Source organism: Nicotiana tomentosiformis, chromosome 2 (assembly GCF_000390325.3).
Source record: "Nicotiana tomentosiformis chromosome 2, ASM39032v3, whole genome shotgun sequence".
NCBI classification, from domain to species: Eukaryota; Viridiplantae; Streptophyta; class Magnoliopsida; order Solanales; family Solanaceae; genus Nicotiana; species Nicotiana tomentosiformis.
The window spans coordinates 52765147-52792839 of record NC_090813.1 but is presented as its reverse complement, the minus strand read 5'-3'; the positions used below and the strand labels follow the sequence as shown (position 1 = coordinate 52792839).

Sequence of the window (27693 nt, the reverse complement as noted above, 5' to 3'; positions counted from 1 at the left end):
AACCAACAAGCTTACAATAAAATTAGAAGCATACTCCCAATAAAAAAAATAACATAATTTTTAGAATCTCTTGGCAAATAATAAGCAATTAGGTTTGCTTAAAAAAAGAGACAAAGATGATAATATAAATGTTAAATAGGTTTTAAAGAACTCAATTGAGATAGGGTAAAAAATATTTCACCAAGGAGATAAGAATAGTTATATTTGTAAGTACTTAATCGGTAATAAATTGGTGCCCAAACAAAAGAAGTTTATGCCGCCGGGCTTGAACTGTTGAACATCAGTGAGTTAGTGAAATGGCGGGTGGTCGGACGATGGAGTGGGCGGCGAGAGCAAACCACCTGGGTGGTCTTCCGAGGAAAATGGTGATCACGGCGGTAGGTGCGTTCGCGAAGGCGGTGGCGAATCTACTCAACACCACCACTGTCCACAACGGCGACACCCTCCTCCAGCTCGTTCGATCCCGCCCTGCCGGTGTTCCTCTCCTCACCGTCAGCAATCACATGTCCACGTTAGTCACTTGCTCTCCTCTCCATCCTAATAAATCTTTCACTTTATTCTCTTTTTAATTCAGAAAACCTTGTTCTCATATATGCTTACATAAGACGCTTGAAAAACTTGTGTTTTTTCTTCAAGTTGAATAAAATAGCGAATACGCAGCTGCTGGGCATGCAAGAGTTGGTAGATAAATTGTTTACTTCGTTATTGTTTGCTGAGTAGAACATCCATTATTGATTTGAATGCTTTTAGCCATTTAGGTTTGAGATGCTGTGGAGATCACAAAATGGTCATAACATGTGCTAGGTACTGAGGTAGACATTCTTACCAGGCTTGGCAATACCGATTTTTGATTTAGGTCTTATAATACAAGTTAATGGGCAATGATTTACAAAGTTCTTTTTGTAATGAGAACTATCTTTCCTTTTATTTCAATCTTTGCTGATTTTTGGAATGAAATGTGCCCTGATATAGCGGAATACATATTTTCTTTTGATGAAGTAAGGTGTTATCATTAAGAAGGCATCAAGAAGATGCAAAAGCAAACAAAAGGTTACAAAGAGAGGTGACTGTTAGCTCTATTAATACAAAAAACTATGCTAGGATCGGAGAGCTAACAAAGTCCAAAAAGTAATCAGTGCTATTTACAGGGGTCATGAAGTTCCAGCTAAAAAGACTAACTAAACATCTAGCCTTCAGGAAGCATGCTGGAGTTGAGACACTATCAAAACATCTGCGATTTCTCTGTGTCCAGATACACCAAAAAATAGTTGCTGGGATTATTTTCCATATCCTTCTGATGGCCTTATCAACTTTCCACAAAAACCAGCTATCGTAGGCTTCCTTGACTGACTGAGGGGTGACCCAGGATAATCCAAAGACGGAATAAAAGAAATTCCATAAGTCAGCTGCAACTGAAAAATGAAGGAATAAGTGGTTTACGCTCTCTGCGTTATGGAGAAACATGTAGCATCTGTTAACTAGTATAATGTTTCTCCTGATTAGATTATCCTGAGTGAGACATGCCCCTTTCAATGTTGTCCATGTGAAACATATTACCTTAGTAGGCAGTCTAGTCTTCCATATGTGCTTCCAAGGCCAATTCTGTAATATCCCATTTTGAGAGCAAATGAGATTGTAACCAGCTTTGACTGTGTATTTGCCTTCCTTGGAGCTTCCCCAAATGATTATGTCCGGCTGTTGTTCTTCAATGTTGTAGCCTTCTAAAGCTTCAAAGAGTGCCAGTAGATCATTGATTTCCCAATCGTATAGGTTCCTTCTGAATAAGGGATTCCATGTACTTCCTTCCCTATTATGAGCTATGGTGGAGTTCTGATTGCAGGCTATCTGAAACAGCCCAGGGAATGAGTCCTTCAGAGTTGAGCTTCCATGTCACGACCCAAACCGATGGGCCGCGACGGGCACCCGGTACCTTACTCAACCGAGTACCAACGTAACGTATCTTTTTGTATCATGCTATCATGGGTAAATGAGACGGAAATGCTATCGTAGGATAACTAGAATAAAACATGTACTACCAACTTGGGCCTATAAGACCAAAATAATCGCTCGTACACTAAACGTAGGCCGACAAGGCCATAGAATCTTTTACGTACATGGCATACGTCTACAAGCCTCTAAGAGTAGATAAATACCATAAAGGTCGGGACAGGGCCCCGCCATACTAAACAATACACGTCCGAATCATACTGACCAAATAAGCAACTCCGGAGCAAATGGAGCGCACCAACATCTTCCGCTGAGCTGATAGCCTACTTGGAGAATTCTCAATCTGTCTATCGGGACCTGTGGGCATGAAACGCAGCGTCCCCAGGAAAAAGGGACGTCAGTACAAATAAAGTACCGAGTATGTAAGGCATGACAGTAGTATATAAAAGACATGAAAGAAACATGGAGTAAAGAACTCAACCTGAAATTCTGAATAGCTCTGTGAATGATGAAAATTTATAATGTCATGCATGTGCGTATAAATACCATACCATGCATAGGTATATGCGTACATAACATCATCAAGCCTCTGAGGGCATCTCATCATATCATCTCAGCCACTGTGGGCAAAATCATCAATGTATACCAGCTGATCAGGTGGTGGTGCGTATATAATGCCATAACCTTTTCCCATATCTCATATACATATAATATACGCGTATATAACGCCTTCTGATCATGGGTCAATGTACATGTATAAATGCATGAAATGCATAAGAAATACGTTAATAAGATTTCTCGAATATCATAAAATCAATATGTCTGTCGGACAAACTTTATCAAATACGTATTTTTCTGAGACCCATGAACAGAGGATATAATAATAATTCACATGGGGAATCAAGAATATAGACAACCCTAGTATTTCTATGAATAGAGTCATTTATGTAAGTTGTGCGTATTTTGCTCGTTTCGTTTGTATCATTTGGATCATGCCAAAAAGAAAGAAGGGATAGCCTTAACTCCGTTGAGTCCTTAATACCTTCCAAGAAATTATTCAAACAACTCAATTCAATCTACCACATCATAAGGAGATTCAAAATCAGTGCTGAGTAAAGGCTAAGTCCGCAACTTAAACTAGTAGCTCGTTTACGTAAATTTGGGCAGCATCTCCCCTGTAACTAGGCCCTCCTCCAATACCATATACCAACAACAACAAGAACACAACAATAACAACATGTAAGCATCATTTTCCAACCCTATCTCCATCACAATATACCACAAAACAGCTCACACACCCTAATCACTTCATACATAAAACGACAACCAAAGTAGTGTCAAACAACCTAAAAAATGTAACAACGAACGACCAGCCTACTACCCTACCACATGTGGCGTTTCTCCACGCCCTTTTATCCTTCAAAACTCCATAAATTAGCAGCACAATAGACAGCCCAAAAGCAATACGAAACAGTCCACAAAACAGTCTACTACAAGTCAAATAACTCGAACTCACGGCTTCCGATCACCATCCCGTGAGTTCTAACTATTAGGAAATGAATTTATCAACATTCCTTGATATTTAAACACTTAAATACAGAAAGTACACGTTTTCTTAACTATGAAATACCTTCCAAAACTCAAACTACAAAGAAAAAGAGGGGCGATATAGCGATACTTACGTCGTAGGGATCGTTTTAATGTTATCGCTTCTTGATTTCGTGCCCGGGATGATAATCTTGTTTGAAGCTCTTGCAGAGAGCTTAAGAGCAAAGTTAGGGGTGTTATTTGGGCGAGCTCTCTGGAAAGATGGAGAAAGAGACGAGATGGGATGTAAAAATCCCATTTATTTAAAAGTCAAAAAGGTGCTACTTGGCATCCTATGATTGGCCCTTCTTCCAACGCTTATAACTTTTTATTCGGGTGCCATATGAACGAACTGTTAAGAGCGTTGGAAACTACATATCCTTAGTCGGTTTTTCTGCAACTTAAATCTGATTTTTCCCAAACTTCATATTTTCTATCCAAACATCATATATAGCCATATTATGACTTTAAAATCATTTAAATAATGATTAAAAAGTCTCATATTCATTACGTCACCTTGGGACGCACAAGGTGTAACATTCCAATCCACCTATCATTCCAGAATTTCACATGCATTCCATTGCCAACTTTAAAAGTTACATTTTCAAAGAACTCACTCCAGTTTCTGTTAATATTAGCCAACCCCATGGGGGGCTGAGCTATTTTTGGTACACCAATGACTTTGTACTCCATACTTGGCATCAATGACATCTTTCCAAAACCCATTCTCCGGTTGACCATACCTCCATAACCATTTCCAGAGCATACATTTGTTGTGAGCTTTTAGGTCCATGATGCCCAAACCTCCTTGTGACTTTGGTTGAGTGACCTTCGACCACTTAACCAAAGAAATTTTATGGGTTAGGCTATTCCCTTCCCATAAGAATCTCCTTCTGAGTCTATCCAATTGCTTTAAAACTGAGCATGGGATAGGGAATAATGACATGTAGTATGTTGGGATGCTATCAAGAACACTGTTTATTATTGTGAGCCTGCCACCCATGGAAGGTACTGCATCTTCCAGGAAGAGAGCCTTTTCTCAAATTTTTCTATTACTCCATTCCATATGCCAACTGACTTGTGTTTAGCTCCCAATGGTAGGCCTAGGTAGGTTGTAGGGAAAGTGCCTGTCTTGCAGCCAAGAATCTCAGCCAGTTCAGCTAGATTGGAGACCTCATTAACCGGATATATGACACCTTTCAACATGTTAATGTGTAGGCCAGATAAAACTTCAAAGATGAGCAAAGTGAGGTTGAGGTTGAGAACCTGTGACCTCTCTGCCCCACAGAATATTAATGTATCATTTGCAAACAATAGATGTGAGACTATCACTGAGTTTTCTAAGGCCCTTCCCACTTGAAAACCTTGTATCCACTGCAGCTGCTTTGCTTTTTCAAGCATTTTAGTTAGTCCTTCCATAGCCAATATAAAGAGGAAAGGGGAGAGAGGGTCTCCCTGTGTGAGGCCTTTTTGTGGAGAAAAAAACCCAACAGGACTCCTATTAACCAAAACAGAGTATTTCACTGTGGTACTGCTGAATTTAATCCACCTTTCACCTAAACCCATTCTTCTCAGTATGTTGATTAGATAGGGCCTGTTTAATTGATCAAATGCTTTCTCAATGTCTAGCTTGCAAAGAATACCTGTGCCTCCATTTTTTATTCTCCAATCCAAGGTTTCATTAGCAATTAAGGATGCATCAATGATCTGCCTGTTTCTGATAAAAGCATTTTGTTGGCCTGAAACTAGCTTGCCAATAACCTTCTTGAGTCTCTCAGCCAGTATTTTAGAAGTTAGCTTATAAAACACTGCCTATTAAGCTAACAGGCGTGTAATCTCTTAACTCAATTGCACCTTTCTTTTTAGGGATAAGTGCAATGAAGGAAGCGTTGCAAGACTTCACCATATGGCAATTCTGATGGAAGTAGCTAAGAGCATTCAAAACTTCTAACTTGAAGAAATTCCAAGCTTTTTGGAAGAAGGCCATTGTGTAGCCATCTGGCCCAGCTGCCTTGTCAGGAGCACAAGAGTTCAGGGCTGCTAGCACCACTTGTTCTTCAAAGGGTGATTCTAGCCAGTCTTTCTCCTCCTCATTTAAAGAAGCCAGGTCTTCAAAGTCTGCAGTGGGTCTCCAGAGTTCAAACTCAATATACAGGTTTTGGTAGTAATCCAGAATTTCTTTTTTGATGACCACTTTGTCTTCAGTAATCTCCTCCCGTACCATGAGTCTGTCATTGCTGCTTTTTCTCCTGTTTGAACTTGCCATTTTCTTGAAAAACTTTGGTTCCGATCCCCTTCTTTTAACCATAAGCATCTTGATTTTTGTCGCCGAGAAATTTCTTCAGCAATGGAAATTTGTTCTAGCTCAAGCCTCAGATTGAAGGTTCTCAGTTTCTCAGCTGGGGATTGAGCTCTGTTCTCAGCAGCCTGTTCTACTGCTTGCAGTTCCTCAAGAGCATTGTTTCTCTTTGCTTCCATTTTGCCAAAGATCTCCCTGTTCCAAGTTGTAATATCCTTCTTCAGCTTCCTTAACTTCTAGAGTTAGTATGAAATCAGGAGTGCCCACTACCGTATAAGACGGCCACCATTGCTTTACCATCTCCATAAAACCCTCTACTTGGAGCCACATATTTTCAAATTTGAAATATGATGTGGTGGGTTCCCAATCTCCACATTCTAAGAGAATTGGTTTGTGATCTGACACTGCTCTTGGAAGTGCAATTTGCTTCACATTCTTGAAAGCATCATTCAATTCAGGGGATATTAAGAACCTGTCAATTCTGGAAGTTTGGAAAGGGTCCACCCCTCTTGATCATGTGTATTGTGCTCCATGAAGTGGGAGGTCAACAAGTTCCAAATCTTGTATAAAATCTGAAAAACCAGTCATAGTCCAGGATATCCTTGAGCAGTTTAATCTTTCATTGACAAACCTACATACATTTAAATCACCACCAATCACCCATTGCTCTGGCCATAACCCTCTAATTGCAGCCAATTCCTGCCAAAGTTTGGCTCTTTCTGGATTGGTATGAGGTCCATATACTCCAGTGAAGACAAATTTAAAGTCTTCATAGAGATGCTCAAATCTGCAAGAGATAGAAAAGGTGCCAACTTGAACATCAACACAACTCCAGAACCTTTTGTCCCATAGAACTAATATTCCTCCACTGCTTCCACATGATTGTAGTTCAGCCCATGAACCCCATCTATTCCCCATATTTGTCTGTGTAAAGTGACGTTCCAATTTTCAATCTTTGTCTCGTGTAGACAATTTATATCCACTCCCCATTTGCGAATAAGAGATTTCAGAGTGCTTCTTTTATTTCTCCTGTTGAGACCCTGTACATTCCAACTCAAGATCTTGACTTTCATTCAGAAACTGACTTGTGATACCTGCCCCTTTCTTTTCCCTCACCGAGTCCCCATTCCAGCTTCTTGAGTTCAGGCTCCCCCTTGTTTTTGGATTTCTTTTACGCCGGGCTTGCCAATTTTTGCTGCTGTAATTGCAATTGTTTTTTCTGCTCCATTCTTAGGATAATACCCAGGATTTCATGCTCAAACCCCATTGCATTCACCCCAAAAGCTTTGCATGCCTTGCCCAATGCTATTTTTGTCCATCTGGAGGTCTCATACACTGTGGGTATGCCCACCACTCGTACCTTGAGATCATCTCTGCCATGCCATGGTAGAGGGAGAAAGTCATTCATTGACTGAGAAGAAAAATAAGATTCCGATTCGCGAGCAATTGATGATGTCTGAGGCCCTAAAGAAATCAGAGAAGGAATGTGAATGTGGGTGGAGGGCTCTGCTTCATCGTCGGCGTCTGAAAATTCTCTTGAGGGCCCTTCTTTTGCTGGTTGTGCTTTGTGACCCTGTGCTATAATTTCCTCTGAGACCGGGTCAAAATCGTGGGCATGTCTGGGTGGTGAAACAGGTTTATTAAGGCATGGATCAATAAATACATTCACCTTTTTCCACTGGGATGTCAATTTGGGCCCCTTCTTTTTGTTCTTTTTTGGGCCTTTGTAATAGAAGTTTGACTCTGGGCCCAATATTGCTTTGCCCTTATTAGTAGGCTGAGGTTGGATCCAGGTCTGGCCCAACTGCTCCCCCATTACATTTGAATTAAAGGCTATACCCCCCACGTGCCTATCCTCTGAACAACTGGCAGAAGCGACATGACATTGTTTCACTCTATTCGAGGTCTCCGGCAGCTTCCCTCCTGTGACGATCCCTGCTCTGTCTCCGGTTGGTTGTGGAGCAATTTAGCGGAATACATATACAGGATTCATATAATCAAACCCCATTCTTGGGTTGAATTGTAGTTGATTATTGACTTGATCATTGGTCTAGTGACTTTCTGGGATATGTAGTTACTGTCTCTTATTTCCTATTGTGTGTCTAACTGCAGGTTGGATGACCCAGTTATGTGGGGATTCAAAGGTTTTCCAATTTCTGATGCAAAGCTGGCTCGATGGGTACTGGCAGCTGAAGACATATGCTTTAAAAATACAGCATTGTCATATTTTTTCCGGCTTGGTGTGTAATCTGTTGGTCTGGTACACTTCTGTTCTTGTATTTTCATGCCTTAATTTATTTCTTATGAACTTCATAGTGTATTAGACTACCCTAGAACTCAAAGGTGAAAAAAAATACGTATGAAAATTATGCTTTGTCAGTGGACATGCATTTTCAGCAGATAATTAGGTTCTTCTAGGAAGGATGGAGCATGCTTTTGCATAATGATGTTCTATGACTTTGAGAATATCTGGAGATCATTCACTTAAAAAAACTTGAGCACTTGCTCAAATCTGCATCCGTGCTTATGTGGTTTCTGTGCCATTTACATGGATATGAAGTTTCCATATTAGCACTTGTTTGTATCTGCATGCATGCTAATGTGGTTTCTTTGTCAGTTACAGAGCAGTTATTCAGATCTGCACCCATGCTTCTTTACAACAAGCTTCCATATTGAGCATTTATTCCTGTCTCCACTACTTGCTTTAACAAGGGAAATATGAAAATATTAAATTGATTATTATACATGTCAGTGGAGAATAAATCACACATTAGGGGATTTGACGTTTTGGGGTTCACTTGCAGACCCACAAGAATCATATAATTAAAAAAAAAAAGGGGGATGTTGTTCTTGGTATGGCTTGCTTCTCACGGTGTGGGGATGTGCAGGGAAATGTATACCAATAACAAGAGGGGGTGGAATCTATCAAGAACATATGAATGAAGCTCTTGATCGTTTGCGTGACGGAGCCTGGGTAATACTTCTTTTTTCCCATACCATGGACTCCTTCATTTGGTTATGAACATTAGTGTCGATTTTTGCAGATTTCTGCTTAATTAGTTGAATTTTTTTGTTACACTCTAGGGGTTATTTACGGTTCATTAAATTTTTGCTTTTGATTAGGGTGGTTTTATCATTTACCCAGTGACTGTACAATTGGTATTGCGCTAAAATGGATACACACTCCCCAAAAGTGATATCATGTTATTCTAGTATTACATCATTACATGTTGCATTCGAAATGGTCCATTGCTCGGCAAAAGACTAACTTCCAATTGGGCAGTTGCATACATTTCCAGAAGGGAAGGTCTGTCAAGAAGATGCTCCAATAAGACGATTGAAGTGGGGAACTGCCAGTCTCATTGCTCGTGCCCCCGTGACACCAATTGTCTTGCCCATTGTCCATCATGGTTTTGAAAAGGTAGGTTCTTGATATTTACACTGGGAATTGAACAATGCAAGCCAATTCCTAAATAGGAATGGATCCATTTGGTTTTTGTTGTTTTTGGTGGTAATACATTATGCACATGAGGCAGACCTTCTTGGGAATGTTCAAGAAGTTGTGATTCTGTAATTTATACCTGTTTGTTTGTATATTGTTCATTGGTTGCTAAATTCCTGTGCTTTTGTGTGGAGCTAATTTTATTGTAAAAATAATGTACTGTAGCTTTGAGGATTAGAGGTCATGGGGTATTAACAGTGTTTTTTAAATCTCTCAATTACATTTATGGCACTGCTTCAATGTTGTTAAACAGTCCTTTGATTCTTTTGTCAACTTCACTAATAAGGTGACATGCTTACCAATGCCATAGTTGCTTTCTCCTTTCCCTCCTGTTCCATCCTAAGAAAAGAGAATAAGAGTGGCCTAAATGTCATGACGGTCATTACGTTCAGCTAAGCATCTCCTGTGCTTCTTTACGCTCAATCCAGTTCAAGGAGATAAATACACACACTTGTGTACACACACGGTGTGCCTCTTGTATTTCTGTGGACAGGGATACATATTTTTGTTTCCAAATTAAGTGTGGATTATGATTCTGAATCAGCTTTTTATTTGAATAACTTTAAAGTTGATCCTTGGGATGGTTAGACATTCTTTGCTTTGATCAATTTTCAGGTTATGCCTGAGAACTATGCTTGTGGGAGAAGACCTCCAGTTCCTTTATGGAACCGGGAGATAAAAATAGCTGTTGGTGAGCCAATGGAATTCAACCTTCCTGAATTGAGAGAGATGGCTCTATCTCAATCTCGGGGTTCATCATCTTCCAGTGGGCGATGGCCGGGAAACATCCTTGGTGGACTGGACGAGGCAGCACAGAGATGTCTGTACATGACCATATCTGATCAAATTCGAACTGCCTTGGAAAACATAAGGAGTTTCAGTAGATCTTACGTGAAGACCAAGCAATAGAGTTGGTGTTTTCCGATCAGTTAAAGGGAATCCGTAAGGTGCATCTGTTTTGAAGGTCATATTGTAGTGAGTCAGTTGTAGTTTTGCCTTTCAAGATTTTGATAGTCTGAGGCTAGAAATTCATCTCTTAATTGAGGATGTAGGATAAGATTTCAGTTCAGTATCACGGTATCATTCTTGTAGCTGTAATTTTTGCATTTTGAGATTTCCAATATCATTTGGTCAAAATGAAAGTGCTTACTGCGGACTTACTGGTTGCTATATTGCCTTCTCCGTTTTTTTGGCTGCACACAAGACAGATTACTTACACGGAATGGTAATAAGGAGCCAGATCTATTTAAATGTGTTGCAGTATTCCTTTGTCAACCGCTAGAATTAAGATAGAACATAAATAGATAATTTTTTTACAGTCTTCCTTCCGGAAGAAGTTTTTGGAATAAAAATGTTTGGAGAAAAAAGTTAATGCACAAAACATTTTGAAGAAAAAGTTCGAAAGTCTAGTTTTTGAAAGATTTTATGGAAGAATTATTCTTCACTGAGGAAGTTTCCAGTATTAGCAAATCTGAATTTCAGTATTTGTAAATTTTTTGCTTAGCCATCAGAATGCTCTAATATTAACTTCAACATTTGAAGCCTTGGTGAAATGTTGAAAAATTTATCTGAAGAATATTTCAAGAGATGACAGGAGTAACAATTTTCAGTAATAAAATCTTCAGGTTTTTTAAGCGAGTTTATATTCAAACACAATTGCATAAACTTTCAGATTTTGTTTACAAATTTCAATTCTAAATACTTTTTTTTGTTCAATTTCAACCAAATATTGTTTAAATTTAAAGTTTAAACGCTTACTAGATTTTGTACAACCAACACAACAGGTTGATGGCAGAAGCGAATTCAGGATGTAAACTCTATGGATTCAACATTTAAGGTTTTTAGTATTGAACTATTATATTCTTAAAATTATGGGTTTATATTTATAATTTATTATAATTTTAGTGAATTTTGTACATAAATTTATGCTGTGCGTGCAAAGTTATGAGTTCAGTTATTGTAAGGCTACATCCGCCCCGGTTGATGGGATCACTAGTTTTTACAATTTACTATGAACCTTTTCCTAATATTGACGTTATTTATCTCCGTCAATCGTCATCACAATTTCACATCGCGCCCCTTTCAGAGAAAAAAGAGAAAGAGACATCTTATCTCAATGTTTTTCTATACCATACAGGAATTTTAACTCCCGGCGAAAGGCGAACTACTCCATCCATTATGTAATATAGATAAAACTCCCAAGATGATAAGGGAATGATAGTGGTTCTAAAAATATGCAGCATCCTCCGCTATTTCCTTTTCCGATTCCAAGCCCTGAAAACAGTAAAAGAAACTGTGTCATAGCTTTCACCACTCCTCAGAACTACGCAGGAAGATTATCTGAGCTCATACAACTCAAAGGCTGGACTCCTCTTTGGTGTCCTACTCTCATTGTTGAATCTACCCAACAAACCATCTCTTGTATTCATCACTACCTCAATTTTACCAGCAATGAACCCTACTCACTTCTTGAAGAATTTTCAGCTCTTGCATTCACTTCAAGAACTGGAATTACTGCTTTTTCAGAAGCTTTATCTATTAACTCCACGCCCCCATTAACCCCAAATGGAGAAATCCTCACAATTGCAGCTTTGGGTAAGGATTCAGAACTCCTGGATCAAGATTACATTGGGAAAATGTGTGAAAATCCTGAGAGAATTAGAATCTTGGTTCCTCCAATTGCAACCCCATCTGGGCTAGTGGATGCACTAGGATTAGGCCAAGGAAGAAAAGTTTTATGTCCAGTTCCATTAGTGATTGGGTTGGATGAACCACCTGTAGTGCCTAAATTCCTTGAAGATTTAGCTAAAAGGGGTTGGATTCCAGTGAGATTAGATGCATATGAGACACGGTGGGCGGGGGCGAAATGTGCAGTGGAGGTGGTGACAAGGAGTGAAGAGGAGTGTGGATTTGATGCAATTGTGTTTACTAGTACTGGAGAAGTGGAGGGTTTGTTGAAGAGCTTGAAGGAATTTGGATTGGATTGGGAAATGGTGAGGAGGAGGTGTCCAAGAATGGTGGTGGCGGCGCATGGCCCGGTCACAGCTGCTGGTGCTGAGAGTTTGGGTGTGGGGATTGATGTGGTGAGTTCCAATTTTGGTAGCTTTGATGGTATTGTGGATGCACTTTCTCATAAATGGAAATCATTGGAAAATCAAGAATCATGAATTTTGTTTTGCCTTTTTTTGGTATGTGTTCTTTCTTACCAAAACTAGAGAATATGTATGCTCACAAGAAGTTTTTGATGAGCTTGAACTGTGTTCCTATTACATTTTCTTTTGGAATTTCTATAATTGTGTCTAGCACACCCTTTACAAGTGATTAGCAATGTTTCCATTTATAGCAAGGAAAATGATATGGTTTTGCATTTAGTTAGTGTATATTCTGGTTCTTACCAACAGAAAAGAATGTTTGTGCTCATCAAGGAAGGTTCGATGAGCTAGAAATTGAACTTAGATGAGCTAGAATTGCTTTTACATTTCCATTGGAATTTCTCTAAATGTGTCTAGCACACCTCTTTCGAGTGGATTAACAATTTGCAATTTATAGCAGGGAAGGTGGTGAAAGTCTAGCAGCCTCTTTAATTGTCACTTAGTCACAATTTCTATAATTCTAGGTCACCTCTTTAATTATCCAATTTGCAGTTTGTAGCAATTGATGTGGTGAGTCCCAGGTTTGATAGCTTTGATGGTCTAGGTGATGTAATGGCAATCATTGGAAAATCAAGAATCTTGACTTCGTTCCTGTGTTCTGTTGGAATAAATTCTGATTTTCATCAAAAGTAGAAGTGTGTCGGAATTGATGTGGTTGAATTCCATGTTTGATAGCTTTGATATATAGTGTTGTGGATTCACTTTCCCGTAAATGCACTCATTAGAAAATCAAGAGTCTTGAATTTGGTTTTCCATCTTGTTGGTGTATAAATTCTGATTCTAACCAATAGAAGTTAATGCGTGTGCTCAGAAGAAGATTTGATGAGATTGAACTGGTCTTTTATTTTCATTGGAATTCCTTAATTATGTATAGCACACATCTTACTAGTGGATTATAGCATATTGCAATTAATGGCAAGAAAAAGAAGTGCTATGGAAAGAGCTAAGTCTCATAGATGAGGCATTTGTTTGTAATATTGCAGTCTTCACAGAATAAAATGAATCCAAATCCAATGCCAAACGTTTTAAAATCAAAGATTGATACATACTTGATATATGTACATGACAATTGACGGAGAGTGATACAAAAACAACAACAAGCCCAGTATAACCCCGCAAGTGGGTCTGGAGAAGGTAATGTGTACATAGACCTTACCCCTACTAGTGAAGGTAGAGGGGTTGTTTCCGATAATTGACAGAGAGTGATAATATTGTAATATGTAAAACAAAACTACCGCTTGTTTACCCGTAAAATGGTATAATTGAATTTATACGTGGTTTCTAGACAAGTGAATTAATTAGATCCTGAAATAATGAAATAATTAAAGAAATACGCAATACTTAGCCTTGAAATGAAGATAAAATCACGAAAAACAGTCACTCCAGGAGCAGAGCTTCCGGGCACAACAGTGATGAAATCAAGGAACAAGAAGATGAAATTGTATAAAGCTTTTAATCGGTTTTAGCATAAGTTTTCCAGAAAAGTCGTGTCCTTTACAATGATAACAGAGCTCACTATTTATAGTTGCACCTAGGGAACAAGGTCCTAGGATCGTGCCCTTCTTTAATGTCAATTACGAGGGTCATTAATGAAGGTGTAACGGTGAGCATAACGACAAATTCTCTGTAACGGGCATCACACTAAATGTTGTGGAATATTCTCCACTAAATGCTACCGGGCAGAGGATATTTATTGTATCTTTACGAGTGCTATTCTTTCCGATGACAAACGGGATAATTGCCTTCAGTTCTAACTATCCCCGCCTTAGGTTCCACGTATCACTCTCTTAGTTGGCCACTTAGCATAGCATATTTTACTGTATACACCACTTTGGTGAGATTTCAATCATAGTAATGAGACTTAGCTTTTCGGTTTGTAACCAAGTTTTTCTTTCTCCCTCCGTATGCACTCTTTTTACTTCATCCATGCTTTTTTACTTTTTCCTGAAGTGGGGGGCAAACCGCGCCTCTACTTCTACTTCTAACTATGCAATTGAGGAAGGAATTGGCAGGGCCGTTGGCAGGAAAGATAGAGCAAAAGCATAACTAAGATTGTTTTGCTATTACAGTGTGAAAGGAACTACTAGAATAGAGATCCATTGCCTAGTTTTGGGCTGCAGCCTCTTCTTTGGTTTGGGCTACATTTCAATTCTGAAGACGCAATTCTTGTAGAATGAATTGGATAATATTACTTTGTGCAAAATGGAAATGATTGAGGGTGGACTTCTTGGAGAGGAAAAACATGCTTTCACACTAAAATTCCCCCATGTTCTTGCGAAATTAATGCACTATTACTGTTTGTTAAAATGCTTAGCAGAGTCATCTTCATTATAACTGATTAAATTAGGATTAAATCATAATGAGTTGACATCACCTTTCAGCTAAAAGTGAAAAACAAGAAAAGACAGTCACTTTTGGCTTTGGTTGCCCTCTCCTTAAAATCATAAAAACTCCTAACAAACGCTTTCAGTAAAGGCACATGGTGGAACCAAATCTTCAATTAAAAGAAAGTCATTCCAACTCAATATTGATAACAAAGAGAGCCTTACCAAATTCATTAAATTTAAATCCTGCATCAGTTTCTATCATTATTGACAACAAATTAAAAGTTTGAGTACATTCCAAGTCAATATTAGGGTCGTAATATTGCATACTTTTTTTTATTGAGAATGATGAGCTCCAAGAACATTTCATATATGAATTTAAACAGATAATCAGACTTTATGTCATAATTTTACTAGGTCTCCACTCTTAATTTCTCTATATTTTTCGTCTACATATCTCTAATTCTCTATTCCAGTTGATAACAGAGGAATAGGCTATTCTTTTTTCTTAAAAAAATTCCGTTGGCCAAACATCACTTTTATTGTCCGTTTTGTATTCAGAGGATGGATCTTGTTTATTTTTAATAGTTAATTGTTAATGACTTGTTGGAAACACGTGATATTCAGTAGTATTACTCTTCGGGTCCACTTTAATTGATTTTTTTTTGAATTTTTACCTTCCTATACACTATTTGAAACCTTATTACCCTTCCGACTCAAGTTTCAATTTAATTACATGGTCATATAAATTTACCAATTATATACAAATAAGTTTTAAATGAGTATCCCTTTATATTATGAATTGAATAAGGAATATCAGTTATTTCCTTATCCCTTTATACTTGTCCACTCTCTCTCTCCGTCTCTCTCTCTCTTCGTCTCTCTACTCTCCTTCTCTGTTTTTTCCCCCAATTTTTCATCATTTGATGTTCTCAGTTTTTTTATGTTTTTTTGTTGTATAGAGTTTTAATGGAATTCATCAATGGATTTCAATTGTTTTAACTTAACAATTTCTTTTCATGTTGCACAATTGGTGTTCAAATTGAAATTGTCAATCAATAAATTTTGAAGGTATTTGACTCTCCACCATTGATAGTCATTAAAAAGCTTTGAAGCTTTGAAATCGAATTTGGGTTTTCAAAAACCATTATTTGTTTGGATTGGGTGTTGTTGCAAACAATTGGAAATATTGTTTGGAGTTTATATCTCAATTTTGAGGGTATTTTGGTGAAGATTAGACTTGATTTTGGTTGAATTTCAGATTGAAACTCGAAGAAGAAAAAGAACACATGACATCAATATACTTACGAAATTGTAGTAAAGTTGTATTATAATTGTATGTAAATTGTACTCTGTTGTAGTTATATATTTTTATTATTTGAATGTTGTATGAAAGTTGAAAAATAGTTGTATAATGTATGAATCGTTGTATAAAATTTATATTTAAGTTATCAATACTATCTTTTTACATAAAGTTGTTGATATGTATCAAAATTATATTAAGAGAGTAAGTTTTGATTGAAATTTTAGAGAGGAAGAAGCACACACCACAGGCAAAATATATACAAATCAGATACAAAATATATACAAAATATATACAAAAGACATATTGTATAAAATTTGTATTTAAGTTGTATGATATTGTAGTTGTATTTAAATGGGTAGAAATAATGTATGAAAGTTGTAGATAAGTTGTAAATAAGTTGTATAATATATAATTAGTTGTATGAAATTTATTTTTACTATGTATAAATCAGATACAAAGTATACAAAAGACATATTGTATAAAAATTATATTTAAGTTGTATGATATTGTAGTTATATTTAACTAGATAGAAATAATGTATGAAAGTTGTAAATAAGTTGTATAATATATAATTAGTTGTATAAAATATATTTTTACTATGTATGTTGTTGTACATATTTAAATTTGCGTTAAATTTGTACAAAATTTATTTTTAATTTGTATGTTGATGTACCATATATTATTCTTAGAGATAGAGATTTTACGTGTTTAGTTTGAATATAAATATGCAATGAAGTTTAGATTCAGTAGAAGTTCTCTTTTAGATCTTGCTAAAATCCGTCCCAAATTCTCCTTAACTTTCTATATAAAACAGTTCACAATATGCAGTTAAAAAAACTAAAAGCAAAATGTGCATCTTTTTTAATAAAAAAATTTAAAATAAATAAACTTGCAAACTTTATTAATTTGCATGTGATTCTTCTTCAAAAATATCTATGAAATAATAAGCAAATTTATTTCAATGGTAATGTAAGATACTATATGTGCTATCAACAGTGAGCTTTTTTCTTTGGGATAAGTCACTGTTTACCCGAAAAATCGGATAACGTTAGATTTGTGTATGGTTCTAAGGATATGCGATACAATTTGATATAAATCGTGTAGAGAAACAAAAATACGTGTATTCTTAACTATGAGAATGAAAATAGTGAGTAAAAAGAATGAGTAAAACAAGCCCCAGGGATTATTTTTTTTCCCCCGTGATCTTTTGTTGCCATCCCTCTTATAGTAAAGGGATCCTACTTTATATACAATAAAAAATACGTAGTGGAGAGCCCATGATATATTGTCTTTTCCTCGATTTCCGTCAAGATTCTCTCCCATAGTGCGGTTGCATCGGCCCTAATCTGCGAGCTCGATACTGGCTCGAGCTCGGTGTTAGATCGAGCCCTCGGCCTTGGTCCGAGCTCGATTCTGACTTGGGGTCTCGGTATTCAGGGTGAATGTTGGTTGGTCCATGCATCTTCGATAATCTCCGCTTTGCCTCGTAGTTCGATTTGGATATAGGCTCGATAATGATATTGAGCTTGTCATTTGATCGGTCTTAGAGCTTGAAGTTTGCCGCCCTTACTTCGGATCTTGACCGAGCTTGTCATGCAGATATCCTTTGATCGAAACATTATCGTCTCGATCAGTCCGTACGACTGACTCGAATCAGTTTTGTCCGTATACAGATAGTCCCCTTGTTTCTCAGAAAAGGATGTGGCGAGAAACGATATGATTTCCCAACAGCTCGATCAGATATATACTAACATTTTCATCGATCCCGACCATGACGTATGTGATAGTTGTCCCATCGGTTCGGTTTTATCGAGGCATTTAATGTGTCAGACGGTGGTCGGCCACCTCTGATATTGAACCGTCTTTGCTTCAATTTATAAATAGCCTTTCCTTCCACCATTCATCATTTTATGTCTTCAGTCTTCCAAATTTTGCAAATTCCTTTTTTGAGTTTTCTGCTTGTAAACCTGTGAGTTTTACTGCAAATTCTTCCATAGAACACCAAATACTTCTGTCCTTTGTTTATGAAATTTTAAATGGCAAAAACGTCTAAAACTGTTCCGTAAAAAGAGACCGCTTCTTCATCTCGACCTACTGGTGGCGACGATGTGGAAGAGCCCCGCCCTGAGGAATTCGTTCCGATTGGGTGTTCGACCGTAGGCGATTTTAAAATTGAAAAGCCTTCTCCGATACCGAGTCGGTGTGAGCCGATGTCGAGGTATCAATGTTCAATCACGAAAAAAGTTCTCGATAAAGTCATATAAGAATGCAACTGGGATAATAAATTCGTAGTAATCCCATCACCCGATGAATCAATTACTACGTAATTCGAAGGGTTCTTAAGTGTTTATACTTATCCTTTCACGCTGGGACCCTTAGACCCTGTCATCGTCGCCTTTTGTAAGAGGTACGATGTGACCCTCGGCCAAATCCATCCTTCCTTTTGGAGGATAGTGATTATTCTTCGATTTTTCTCGAGCAAGGTCGAGGGGCGTGTCTTCACCCTCGATCATCTTATGCGTTTTTACAGTTCCCGACTTTATCGAGGAGGGCTGATCAAGCTTGCTCGTCGAGCAACCAAAGCGCCTTTCTCGAGCATAGACGAGACCCGGGATCGGGGTTGGATGGGCCGTTTTGTTCGAGTCAGAACCTCGAATCTGATCCCTGCCGATAACTTGCCATTTCTCGAGAAATAGAATATGAGCCGTGAGTAAACGTTTCTCTTTGCCCGTTTTGATTTTGTGATTGCTTTCTATTTTGCTGATCCATTTTTCCTTATCACAGTCGTAGCTCGAATGCCGGAACCGATCCCGGATCTTAGACAATGGGTCGAAAGCCTGGTGTTGTAGAGACCGTACTCTGAACGTGCTTGGGTCGAATTATCAAGGGGCCGATGGGAGGCCAGCAGTCATGGTAAATCTTTTTGTCGATTTGTCTCTTCATCAGTTTGTATGGTAAATCTCCCTCTTACCTTTTGTAGGACTTGGGAAAGATGTAGTCATGAGGCCGCCGTCCGGTGGCGAAGAAGTTCCTGTCCCGAAGCAGGTGAAAGAAAGGAAGAGAAAAGACGTATCGGGCTCCTCGAACTCGAAAAAGAAGAAACTGGCTAAGAGATCTCGGAAGCCGAAGGAGGGCCCTGGTGTTATGTCTTCGGAAGCGGTCCGCCATTCAAGGGACTAGCCCGAAGAAGAAGAGCAGAATTTAGCCTGCGTACAGGCTAATTTTGTGATTCAATAGTCTTCCAATTTGGTGGAAGCAAATCGGGGAAACTTGGCCATAATCCCACAACAAGAAGCCAAGATTATCCCTTCTCGAGCTAAGATGATTAGAAGGGATACCGAGGGTGGATCTTCTCAGGCAGTAGAAGATATTTCAAGGGATGAGTTCAGGATAGTTGACATTGGCGGATCCCCTCAAATTTCGGATGCCATGATTCGAGAGGCCGTCATGTTGGAGGATCGGTCCTATGAGGGTATTCAGGAGTCGGCCGATATCCACGATTTTCTAGAGGGGCTCGAGTCAGGTGCCTCGGAGGAGGTACCTAGTTTCGGTGGAATGACGGTACCCAAAAAAGCATCGTGGTCGGGTTCCACCAAGCCTTCATCGACTCATAAACTGGTGGACCGATTTTCGGTCCCGAGTATCGATCCCGACCGAAGGCGGAAGATAGTGCTCTCAGTACCTGCGGATACCCGAATTTTTTCTTCCCCTATGGGGATTGCTAGTTACCTTCGGTCCTTGGTGATCGAAGAAGATCAATCAGTGATGAACGCGGTGGGGTCCGCCTGCCTCTTCAATGAGGCCCAACATGCTTTGAATCGGGTAACTCTGATGGCATTTTTGCCGCTTCTTTTACACAGAGTTGCAGGTAATTTTAATGTTTCTCCTTTTGTTTGCAAGCTTTGGTGTTGCATCACGAGGCCTTTCTTCGAATCATGGAGGAGCATGATGCCGAGGTTCGGAGCCTCACTGAGAAGAGTGACTCGTACAGGCTTCTTAGTGAAAAACTTCGAGCAGATTTGACAGCGGCTCGGGAAGAGCATGAGGAGATGGCTGAGCAAGTATTCCGCATGTTCCATGATAGTGAAGATGAAAAAGAGATAACCACTAACGATCCGATTCTGCAGGTGCGGCAGAGGATCGAGCAGATTGGACGGCTTAACTCACAGGTAGATGCGCTGATGGCCTAGGCAGAAGAATTTAAAAAGTGTATGGATAACCTTTCCTCGAAAAAGGAAGCCGTCGAAGCTCAGTTGGAGCTGTCAGATGCCCAACTTCGATCTGTGAAAGAAAATGTTTTGGGGCTGATTGAAAAGATAAAAGAGCTTCAGCATCAGTTGGATTTGGCCAGTTTAGATAAAGTGGATTTGGCCAGTTTAGTTAAAGCAGATTTGGCCAAAGAACTCGAAGTGGCCAGATCTGAAGTAGTTGAGGTCAACAAAAGAGCCGATGCCAAAGTGGCTTAGTTCAGGATCGATGTCGAGGTTAATCAAACCAAAGCCGCGAGCATGGTCGAACATGAAAAGTGGCAGGCTCGGAGAGAGGCTCTCGAGGAGGTCATAGCTCAGGGCTTCGATGTTGGGGCCGAGATCGAAGTCACCAGGGCGGAAGAGAACAAAGCTCGGAGGTTGGCCTTTCCTAAGGAGGACTCCGATGACTCGGGGGAGTCTGAAGACGAGGATGATGCCGAGAATACGGCCTCCGATGAAGATTGAGTCATTTAGGGCCTTAGGTTGATCGATGTGTTCTTTTGATACCGCTTTCGGCTTTTGTATAAAGAACTTCCCTTTGGAAGAGTACTCGCCTCTGTAAAAAAATTGTAAATATAAATCTTTCTTCTTTTTGAAGAAAAATAGCCTTTCAAACTGAATAGAAAGTTTGAATTTAAATTACTGTTGCCTTCGGGCTTTGTGGGTAGTCCCCTTCGCTTTATCGAGCTCGAACATCCTTTAGCTTAAATAGTCAAGTGTTCGTTTTAACTCAAATAAAATGAGTAGTTTTGCTCGAAATAGAAATAAAAGTAGCCCGCAGGCTTAGTAATAGAGTAAATGATTCGAACTCGATACAATGCAGCCCGTAGGCGTAATGATCGAAGTAGCCCGTAGGCTTAGTGTTCGAGTGAGTGCTTGCTCGAACTTGAAATAAAAGCAGCTCATAGGCTTTAGTAGTCGAGTGAATGATTCGAACTCGAAATAATGTAGCCCGTAGGCGTAATGGTCGAGTGAGTGCTTGCTCGAACTCGAAATAAAAGTAGCCCGTAGGCTTCAGTAGTCGAGTGAATGATTCGAACTCGAAATAATGTAGTCCGTAGGTGTAATGGTCAAGTGAGTTCTTGCTCGAACTCGAAACAAAAGTAGCCTATAGGCTTTAGTAGTCGAGTGAATGATTCTAACTCGAAATAATATAGCCCGTAGGCGTAATGGTCGAGTGAGTGCTTGCTCGAATTCGAAATAAAAGTAGCCCGTAGGCTTTAGTAGTCGAGTGAATGATTCGAACTCGAAATAATGTAGCCCGTAGGCGTAATGGTCGAGTGAGTGCTTGCTCGAACTCGAAATAAAAGTAGCCCGTAGGCTTTAGTTGTTGAGTGAATGATTCGAACTCGAAATAATGTAGCCCGTAGGCATAATGGTCGAGTGAGTGCTTGCTCGAACTCGAAATAAAAGTAGCTCGTGGGCTTTGTAGTCGAGCGAATGATTCGAACTCGAAATAATGTAGCCCGTAGGCGTAATGGTCGAGTGAGTGCTTGCTCGAACTCGAAATAAAAGTAGCCCGTAGGCTTTAGTAGTCGAGTGAATGATTCAAACTCAAAATAATGTAGCTCGTAGGCGTAATGGTCGAGTGAATGCTTGCTCGAACTCGAAATAAAAGTAGCCTGTAGGCTTTAGTAGTCGAGTGAATGATTCGAACTCGAAATAACATAGCCCGTAGGCATAATGGTCGAGTGAGTACTTGCTCGAACTCGAAATAAAAGTAGCCCATGGGCTTTGTAGTCGAGTGAATGATTCGAACTCGAAATAATGTAGCCCGTAGGCGTAATGGTTGAGTGAGTGCTTGCTCGAACTCGAAATAAAAGTAGCCCGTAGTCTTAATGGTCGAGTGAGTGCTCGATCGAACTCAAAATAAAAGTAGCCCGTGGGCTTTGTAATCGAGTGAATGATTCGAACTCGAAATAATGTAGCCCGTAGGCATAATGGTCGAGTGAGTGCTTGCTCGAACTCGAAATAAAAGTAGTCCGTAGGCTTTGTAGTCGAGTGAATGATTCGAACTCGAAATAATGTAGCCCGTAGGCATAATGATCGAGTGAGTGCTTGCTCAAACTCGAAATAAAAGTAGCCTGTAGGCTTTAGTAGTCGAGTGAATGATTCGAACTCGAAATAATGTAGCTCATAGGCGTAATGATCGAGTGAGCGCTAACTCGAACTCGATCCTGTTTGCATAGTAAGTCTTGAACATAGAATATCGGTAAAGAAGAGGGCTTTCTTTGCAAATCATTATACATGGGTTCATGTTTTGCGTCAGGGCTCGGGCCAACTACATAAGCATGGTTCGTTTTGACCATTTGGCTCTTACAACGTTTCCTGTTGAGACGTTGTTTGTCATGAAATAATGAAGTAACTTCCTTTGCACCGAACTTGATAATCATCACAGATGCGTTCAATGATAAAGCCCCCTAGTATACGAGGTTGATTTTAAAAAGGCCTCGGATACTCAGCAGTAGTATCGTTCCCATTATATGGCTGGTATCGATCTCTGGTCGACTTTTACTTTTTCGTAACGGACCTAGAAATCAACTGGTCATCTTCGACTCTTATTTTGGATTGATATCGATTGTGCACATCGGTCCAAGTAATGGCTGGGTACTCGATCAGATTTTGCTTCAGCCGCCGTGAAGCCATCGAGCTCCGCTCATTTAGACCTTGAGTGAAAGCTTGAACAGCCCAATCGTCTGTGACTGGTGGCAGATCCATTCGTTCTATTTGAAAACGAGCTACGAACTCCCTTAGCATCTCGTTATCCTTTTGTATTACCTTGAACAGGTCCGACTTTCTGGTTTAGACCTTTATGGCTCCGGCATGTGCTTTTATGAAGCAATCTGCAAGCATAGCAAAAGAATCAATAGAGTTAGATGGTAAATTATGATACCATACCATTGCCCTCTTTGACAGGGTTTCACCGAATTTTTTCAATAATACAGATTCGATCTCATCATCTTCCAAATCATTGCCCTTGATGGCACACGTGTAAGAAGAGATGTGCTCGTTGGGGTCGGTCGTTCTGTTATATTTGGATATTTCGGACATACAGAATTTTTTGGGGATTGGTTTTGGGGCTGCACTCGAGCGAAAAGGCTTTTGAATGATTTTTTCCGAATCTAGCCCTTTTATCATTGGTGGAGCTCCCGGGATCTGATCGACCCTGAAATTATATGTTTCTACTTTTTTATCGTTGGGTTCGACTCATTTTGTGAGTTCCTCGAGCAATTTAGTAATTTCGGGAGTAGTCCCCGATTCTGGCTCGTTTGACTTCACTATGGCTGGTTCCGTTCTGTGGGTGATTTCTCGAAGCGGATTGGTCTCCGGCCTGCTTCGTTCCTGAGTTTGGCTCTGCAACTGAGCTATCGTTATTTGCTGGGCTTGTAACATCTCGAAGATCACCCGTAAGCTGACTTCGATCTCCTCCACGTTATGGGTGTCTCGAGCTACGGATCGAATACCGCCCTGAATGCTTTTTTCTAGTTCGGAACCTTGGTTCGCCTCAAGAGCCACTTGTGAATGGACATCTAGCGGTACTTCGACTCGAGCTTTGGTGACATCATTAATTCGCCTTCCGGCCCTGGGTGTCAAGTCGTTGGTTTCATCTTGAAGGTCGGCTTCGTGGTCGATAGGTATAGCCATCAATCGAGGGTTTGCCATTATTGATCTGAAGTTGTAAACTGGTGTGTATTGCAGATTTGTATCAAACAACCACTATTACCCTTATCCCCACGGTGGGCGCCAAACTGTTTACCCAAAAAATCGGATAACGTTAGATTTGTGTATGGTTCTAAGGATATGCGATACAATTTGATATAAATCGTGTAGAGAAACAAAAATACATGTATTCTTAACTATGAGAATGAAAATAGTGAGCAAAGAATGAGTAAAACAAGCCCCAGGAATTATCTTTTTTCCCCCGTGATCTTTTGTTGCCATCCCTCTTATAGTAGAGGGATCTTACTTTATATACAATAAAAAAATACGTAGTGGAGAGCCCATGATATATTGTCTTTTTCTCAATTTTCGCCAAGATTCTCTCCCATAGTACGGTTGCAACGGCCCTAATCTGCGAGCTCGATACTGGCTCGAGCTCGGTGTTGGATCGAGCCCTCGGCCTTGGTCCGAGCTCGATTCTGACTTGGGGTCTCGGTATTCAGGGTGAATGTTGGTTGGTCCATGCATCTTCGATAATCTCCGCTTTTCCTCGTAGCTCGATTTGGATATGGGCTAGATAATGATATCGAGCTTGTCATTTGATCGGTCTTAGAGCTCTAAGTTTGCCGCCCTTACTTCGGATCTTGACCGAGCTTGTCATGCAAATATCCTTTGATCGAAACATTATCGTCTCGATCAGTCCGTACGACTGACTCGAATCGGTTTTGATCGTATACAGTCACAATGAAAAATTTTATACTCCCTGCATCCTATTTCGTTTTTACTCCTTTGTGTTAAAATTCGTCCCAAAATATACAATTATTTGATTTATTTTGTGGAAAATGTTGACTATTGAGAGTATCTTTTGTCCAAATATTCTGGAGATAAGTTGTTTTTGGAGTAAACAACCTAGGAGTATTTGTTATATTTGCAATGAATAAATTAAAGTTAATATGGTTAATTTCATTGTTAATTAATGCTAAGAGATAAATTCATTAATATGTGTGAAAATAACAAAAAAAATATCAATTGAAGTGGACGTGAGGGAGTATGTAATTGTGCATTGATCTTCTAAAATCAAATGTAATTTACTTAGAAACTCACCGAAAGCCACAAGCCTTTATTATTCATTTTTTTCGTCTGCAAAAGCAAAAATACACGTCAACACTGTTGATTATAGACTATAATGGAGTAAATACTGAAAAAAAATCAAGGATGTTATAAGAAAAATTAAATTATGGTGGATGTCTACTCTTTCTCCATGATCTTCTCAAATGCTTAATGACATATTCAATGACATATTTTTATGCTTAATGACATATTCAATGACATATTTTTCTTCACTTTTCATGCATATATAAAGGCCTTGTAATAGATAGAAAAATACACACAATTGAAGAAGAAAATCTCTTCCTTCTCTCTATCTCCATTTCTTGTTCATGTTTTACTAAATTGCTTTTATTTCATAACAACATATCTTGTTCATGTTTTACTAAGTTATTTTTATTTTATAACACGTTATTAGTACGATGCCCTAATCAATTGAGTTACTTACATCTACAAAATTGTTCCACATCATAAAAGGCATGTTCCTGCCATGCCTAATATTCATTTTGAAGAGATAAGCTTTTCTTTCTCATTTAGCAATTTCAAAGAATGGTATCAAACATAACTGAAGTAACAATAAGGTTGAGGATACCAGTACACTGTGATAAGGCATATAATGCTAATGCTAAGATACGTTTTCTAATCCTTTTTATTAATTCATTTTCTTATTCATTTTTCTCATACGTTCTTTATTTGTTATGAAAGTTTCCAATGCTAAGTATTTTCTTCTTACAAATCCATTCATATTTTTAAGTGTTTTACTTTATAAAGAAAAATACTTAAATGTAAACTAATTACTACTCCATATTTTACTTATTTTATTTTGTTGCATTATCAATATCCATTTCAATGAACGAGTTTCTAATATTTGTTGTAAGTTTGATCTGATCTCTTTCATCTCGTATCCTGGTTATATAGATCTTATTATAAGAATCAGAAGTATATAATGATGCAGTCAAAAGTTACGTACTAAACCAAAGACCAAAAGAAGTACAAGAAATTGGGGAGCTCCAACAGCTTTTGCAAAGTCATTTGAGGAACTTTGGTTCCTAGGTTAAAAAAAGCAAGAACCTTATGTAAAGTTTCACTTAACTAAACGTTTTCCTATAAAATATATGCTTGACCATCATGCGCCATTCTAACTTTTGAAAAGGTAATGTGAGGTAAGTTTCTCTCGGGTAATCTTAATAGCATAACTAGCATACGTTATTGATAAATAAATATACGATCCAAATGGAAAAATATTTTGAATTAGCATTGGCCGATCAAAACTTTTAATTCTCGTATATTGAAAAATTGAGTGAGTTTGTATCTCTGCAACCCAATTTTTTATTATTTGTGCATGATATTCTTAGTACACTCCATTAAATAAATAAAATAGGGGTTTAGTTTCTTGTGACTTAAAATACATAACTGCTCCTATTTTATAACTGATGCGGGAGGCAACAAGATGGTAGAGTCATTCCAGTATTGACTTTTTCATTAATAGTAAAAATATTGTCAATGATTTTTTCAATTAAAGGTTCTGCTATATCTCTTTGTTTTTCTAGAGAGCATAATACTTAGTTTCCTTAAAAGTGCATGGTAACTAGTAGTACTATATTATTCTATTTGATACATTATTTATCTTTAATGTTCTAGTCATATCACTTTCATCTTGAAGTAAGCTTATTGTAGCAAAGACCACATGTGAATTTTTAATATTATTTTGTATTTTCATATATCTGTTTGACACTAAATACTTAGCTGATTTGAGTAAACGAAAGTCTATTATTGAGAATTATATCCAAATGACATTATGAATAGTTTAACTCAAGAGGTAAACATTGCCTTCACAATAATAATAATAGTTCTTCAAAATGTGAAGGCAATGTTTACCATCAAATTGGTATGCAAAATAATAAAGTACGCCGAAGAGAATGTGACTTGTGATAAGCATTGAGAATGCAGACCCATTCCTAAAGGTGAATATTGTAATATGTGATAAAAGTAATGAATAAAGACATGCAATGCATGATTGGATGAATACCACACAACTCACCTACGAGGGAGGTTTGAGTGAAATAAAGAGAATAAATATTCTTGTGTGGTTACATGAATATGTCATTGGTCGCGTACATGTGATACGCCAAAAAAAATATATATTTTGTTGTGCCTTATAGAAGGTTATTAAAGGTAAAATTAAAGTAAAAAATGACTTTGCTTATGATGATTTTGACAATGACAATTTATTATGATATAATTTTCTCCATGAAGGAGACATTTACTATATGAATGGTGTGACAAAAGATCTTGTAGTACAAAAGTTGTTAAGAGCTTCGGAAAAATTAATTTGTTACTACCCGGATGAATAAAAGTATTCACGACATTGATATTGTAAAGTCTCAAAAGAAACTTTTTGAGTTTCAAATGTATAAGTCAAAGTGGTTGGCATATTGAGACTATATGTCACACCCCTTTTCTACCCCCAAAAGATAAATGTGTTATTGATTGTGGGTTAAAGAGTTTTTCTAATTAAAGTAATAATTTTTGAAATAGGAATTATTTTATTTACAGAGT

At 38.4% G+C, this 27693-nt stretch overlaps 2 protein-coding genes across 5 annotated transcripts; both read left to right on the top strand.

Moving 5' to 3' along the window:
- The first annotated feature begins 188 nt into the window (after positions 1-188).
- Positions 189-10505, top strand: LOC104118615 (N-acylphosphatidylethanolamine synthase). Of its 4 annotated transcripts, none has more exons than XM_070195329.1 (6): positions 372-511; positions 5401-5689; positions 7946-8073; positions 8722-8807; positions 9117-9254; positions 9951-10505. In XM_070195329.1, the coding sequence occupies exons 3-6, from the start codon at positions 7962-7964 to the stop codon at positions 10242-10244; spliced, it is 630 nt and encodes a 209-aa protein (XP_070051430.1). In that variant the 5' UTR covers positions 372-511; positions 5401-5689; positions 7946-7961; the 3' UTR covers positions 10245-10505. The 4 variants fall into 4 exon arrangements, with proteins under 4 accessions (XP_009628187.1, XP_070051430.1, XP_018633921.1 ...); XM_018778405.3 differs by lacking the exon at positions 5401-5689 and adding an exon at positions 759-812 and having other exon boundaries at positions 374-511; XM_009629892.4 differs by lacking the exon at positions 5401-5689 and having other exon boundaries at positions 189-511.
- Positions 10506-11569: 1064 nt separating this feature from the next.
- On the top strand, positions 11570-12502 carry LOC138904807 (uncharacterized). Its single transcript, XM_070193310.1, has one exon. The coding sequence runs from the start codon at positions 11570-11572 to the stop codon at positions 12500-12502; it is 933 nt and encodes a 310-aa protein (XP_070049411.1).
- Positions 12503-27693: the final 15191 nt, after the last annotated feature.

Excerpts from the sequence above, each read along its gene's own strand:
- LOC104118615 (XM_009629892.4), top strand. The coding sequence starts at position 297 with ATGGCGGGTGGTCGGACGATGGAGTGGGCGGCGAGAGCAAACCACCTG. Across the intron at positions 512-7,945 it reads GTCAGCAATCACATGTCCAC|GTTGGATGACCCAGTTATGT; the intron begins GTTAGTCACTTG and ends GTCTAACTGCAG. Across the intron at positions 9,255-9,950 it reads TCCATCATGGTTTTGAAAAG|GTTATGCCTGAGAACTATGC; the intron begins GTAGGTTCTTGA and ends ATCAATTTTCAG.
- LOC138904807 (XM_070193310.1), top strand. The coding sequence starts at position 11,570 with ATGCAGCATCCTCCGCTATTTCCTTTTCCGATTCCAAGCCCTGAAAAC.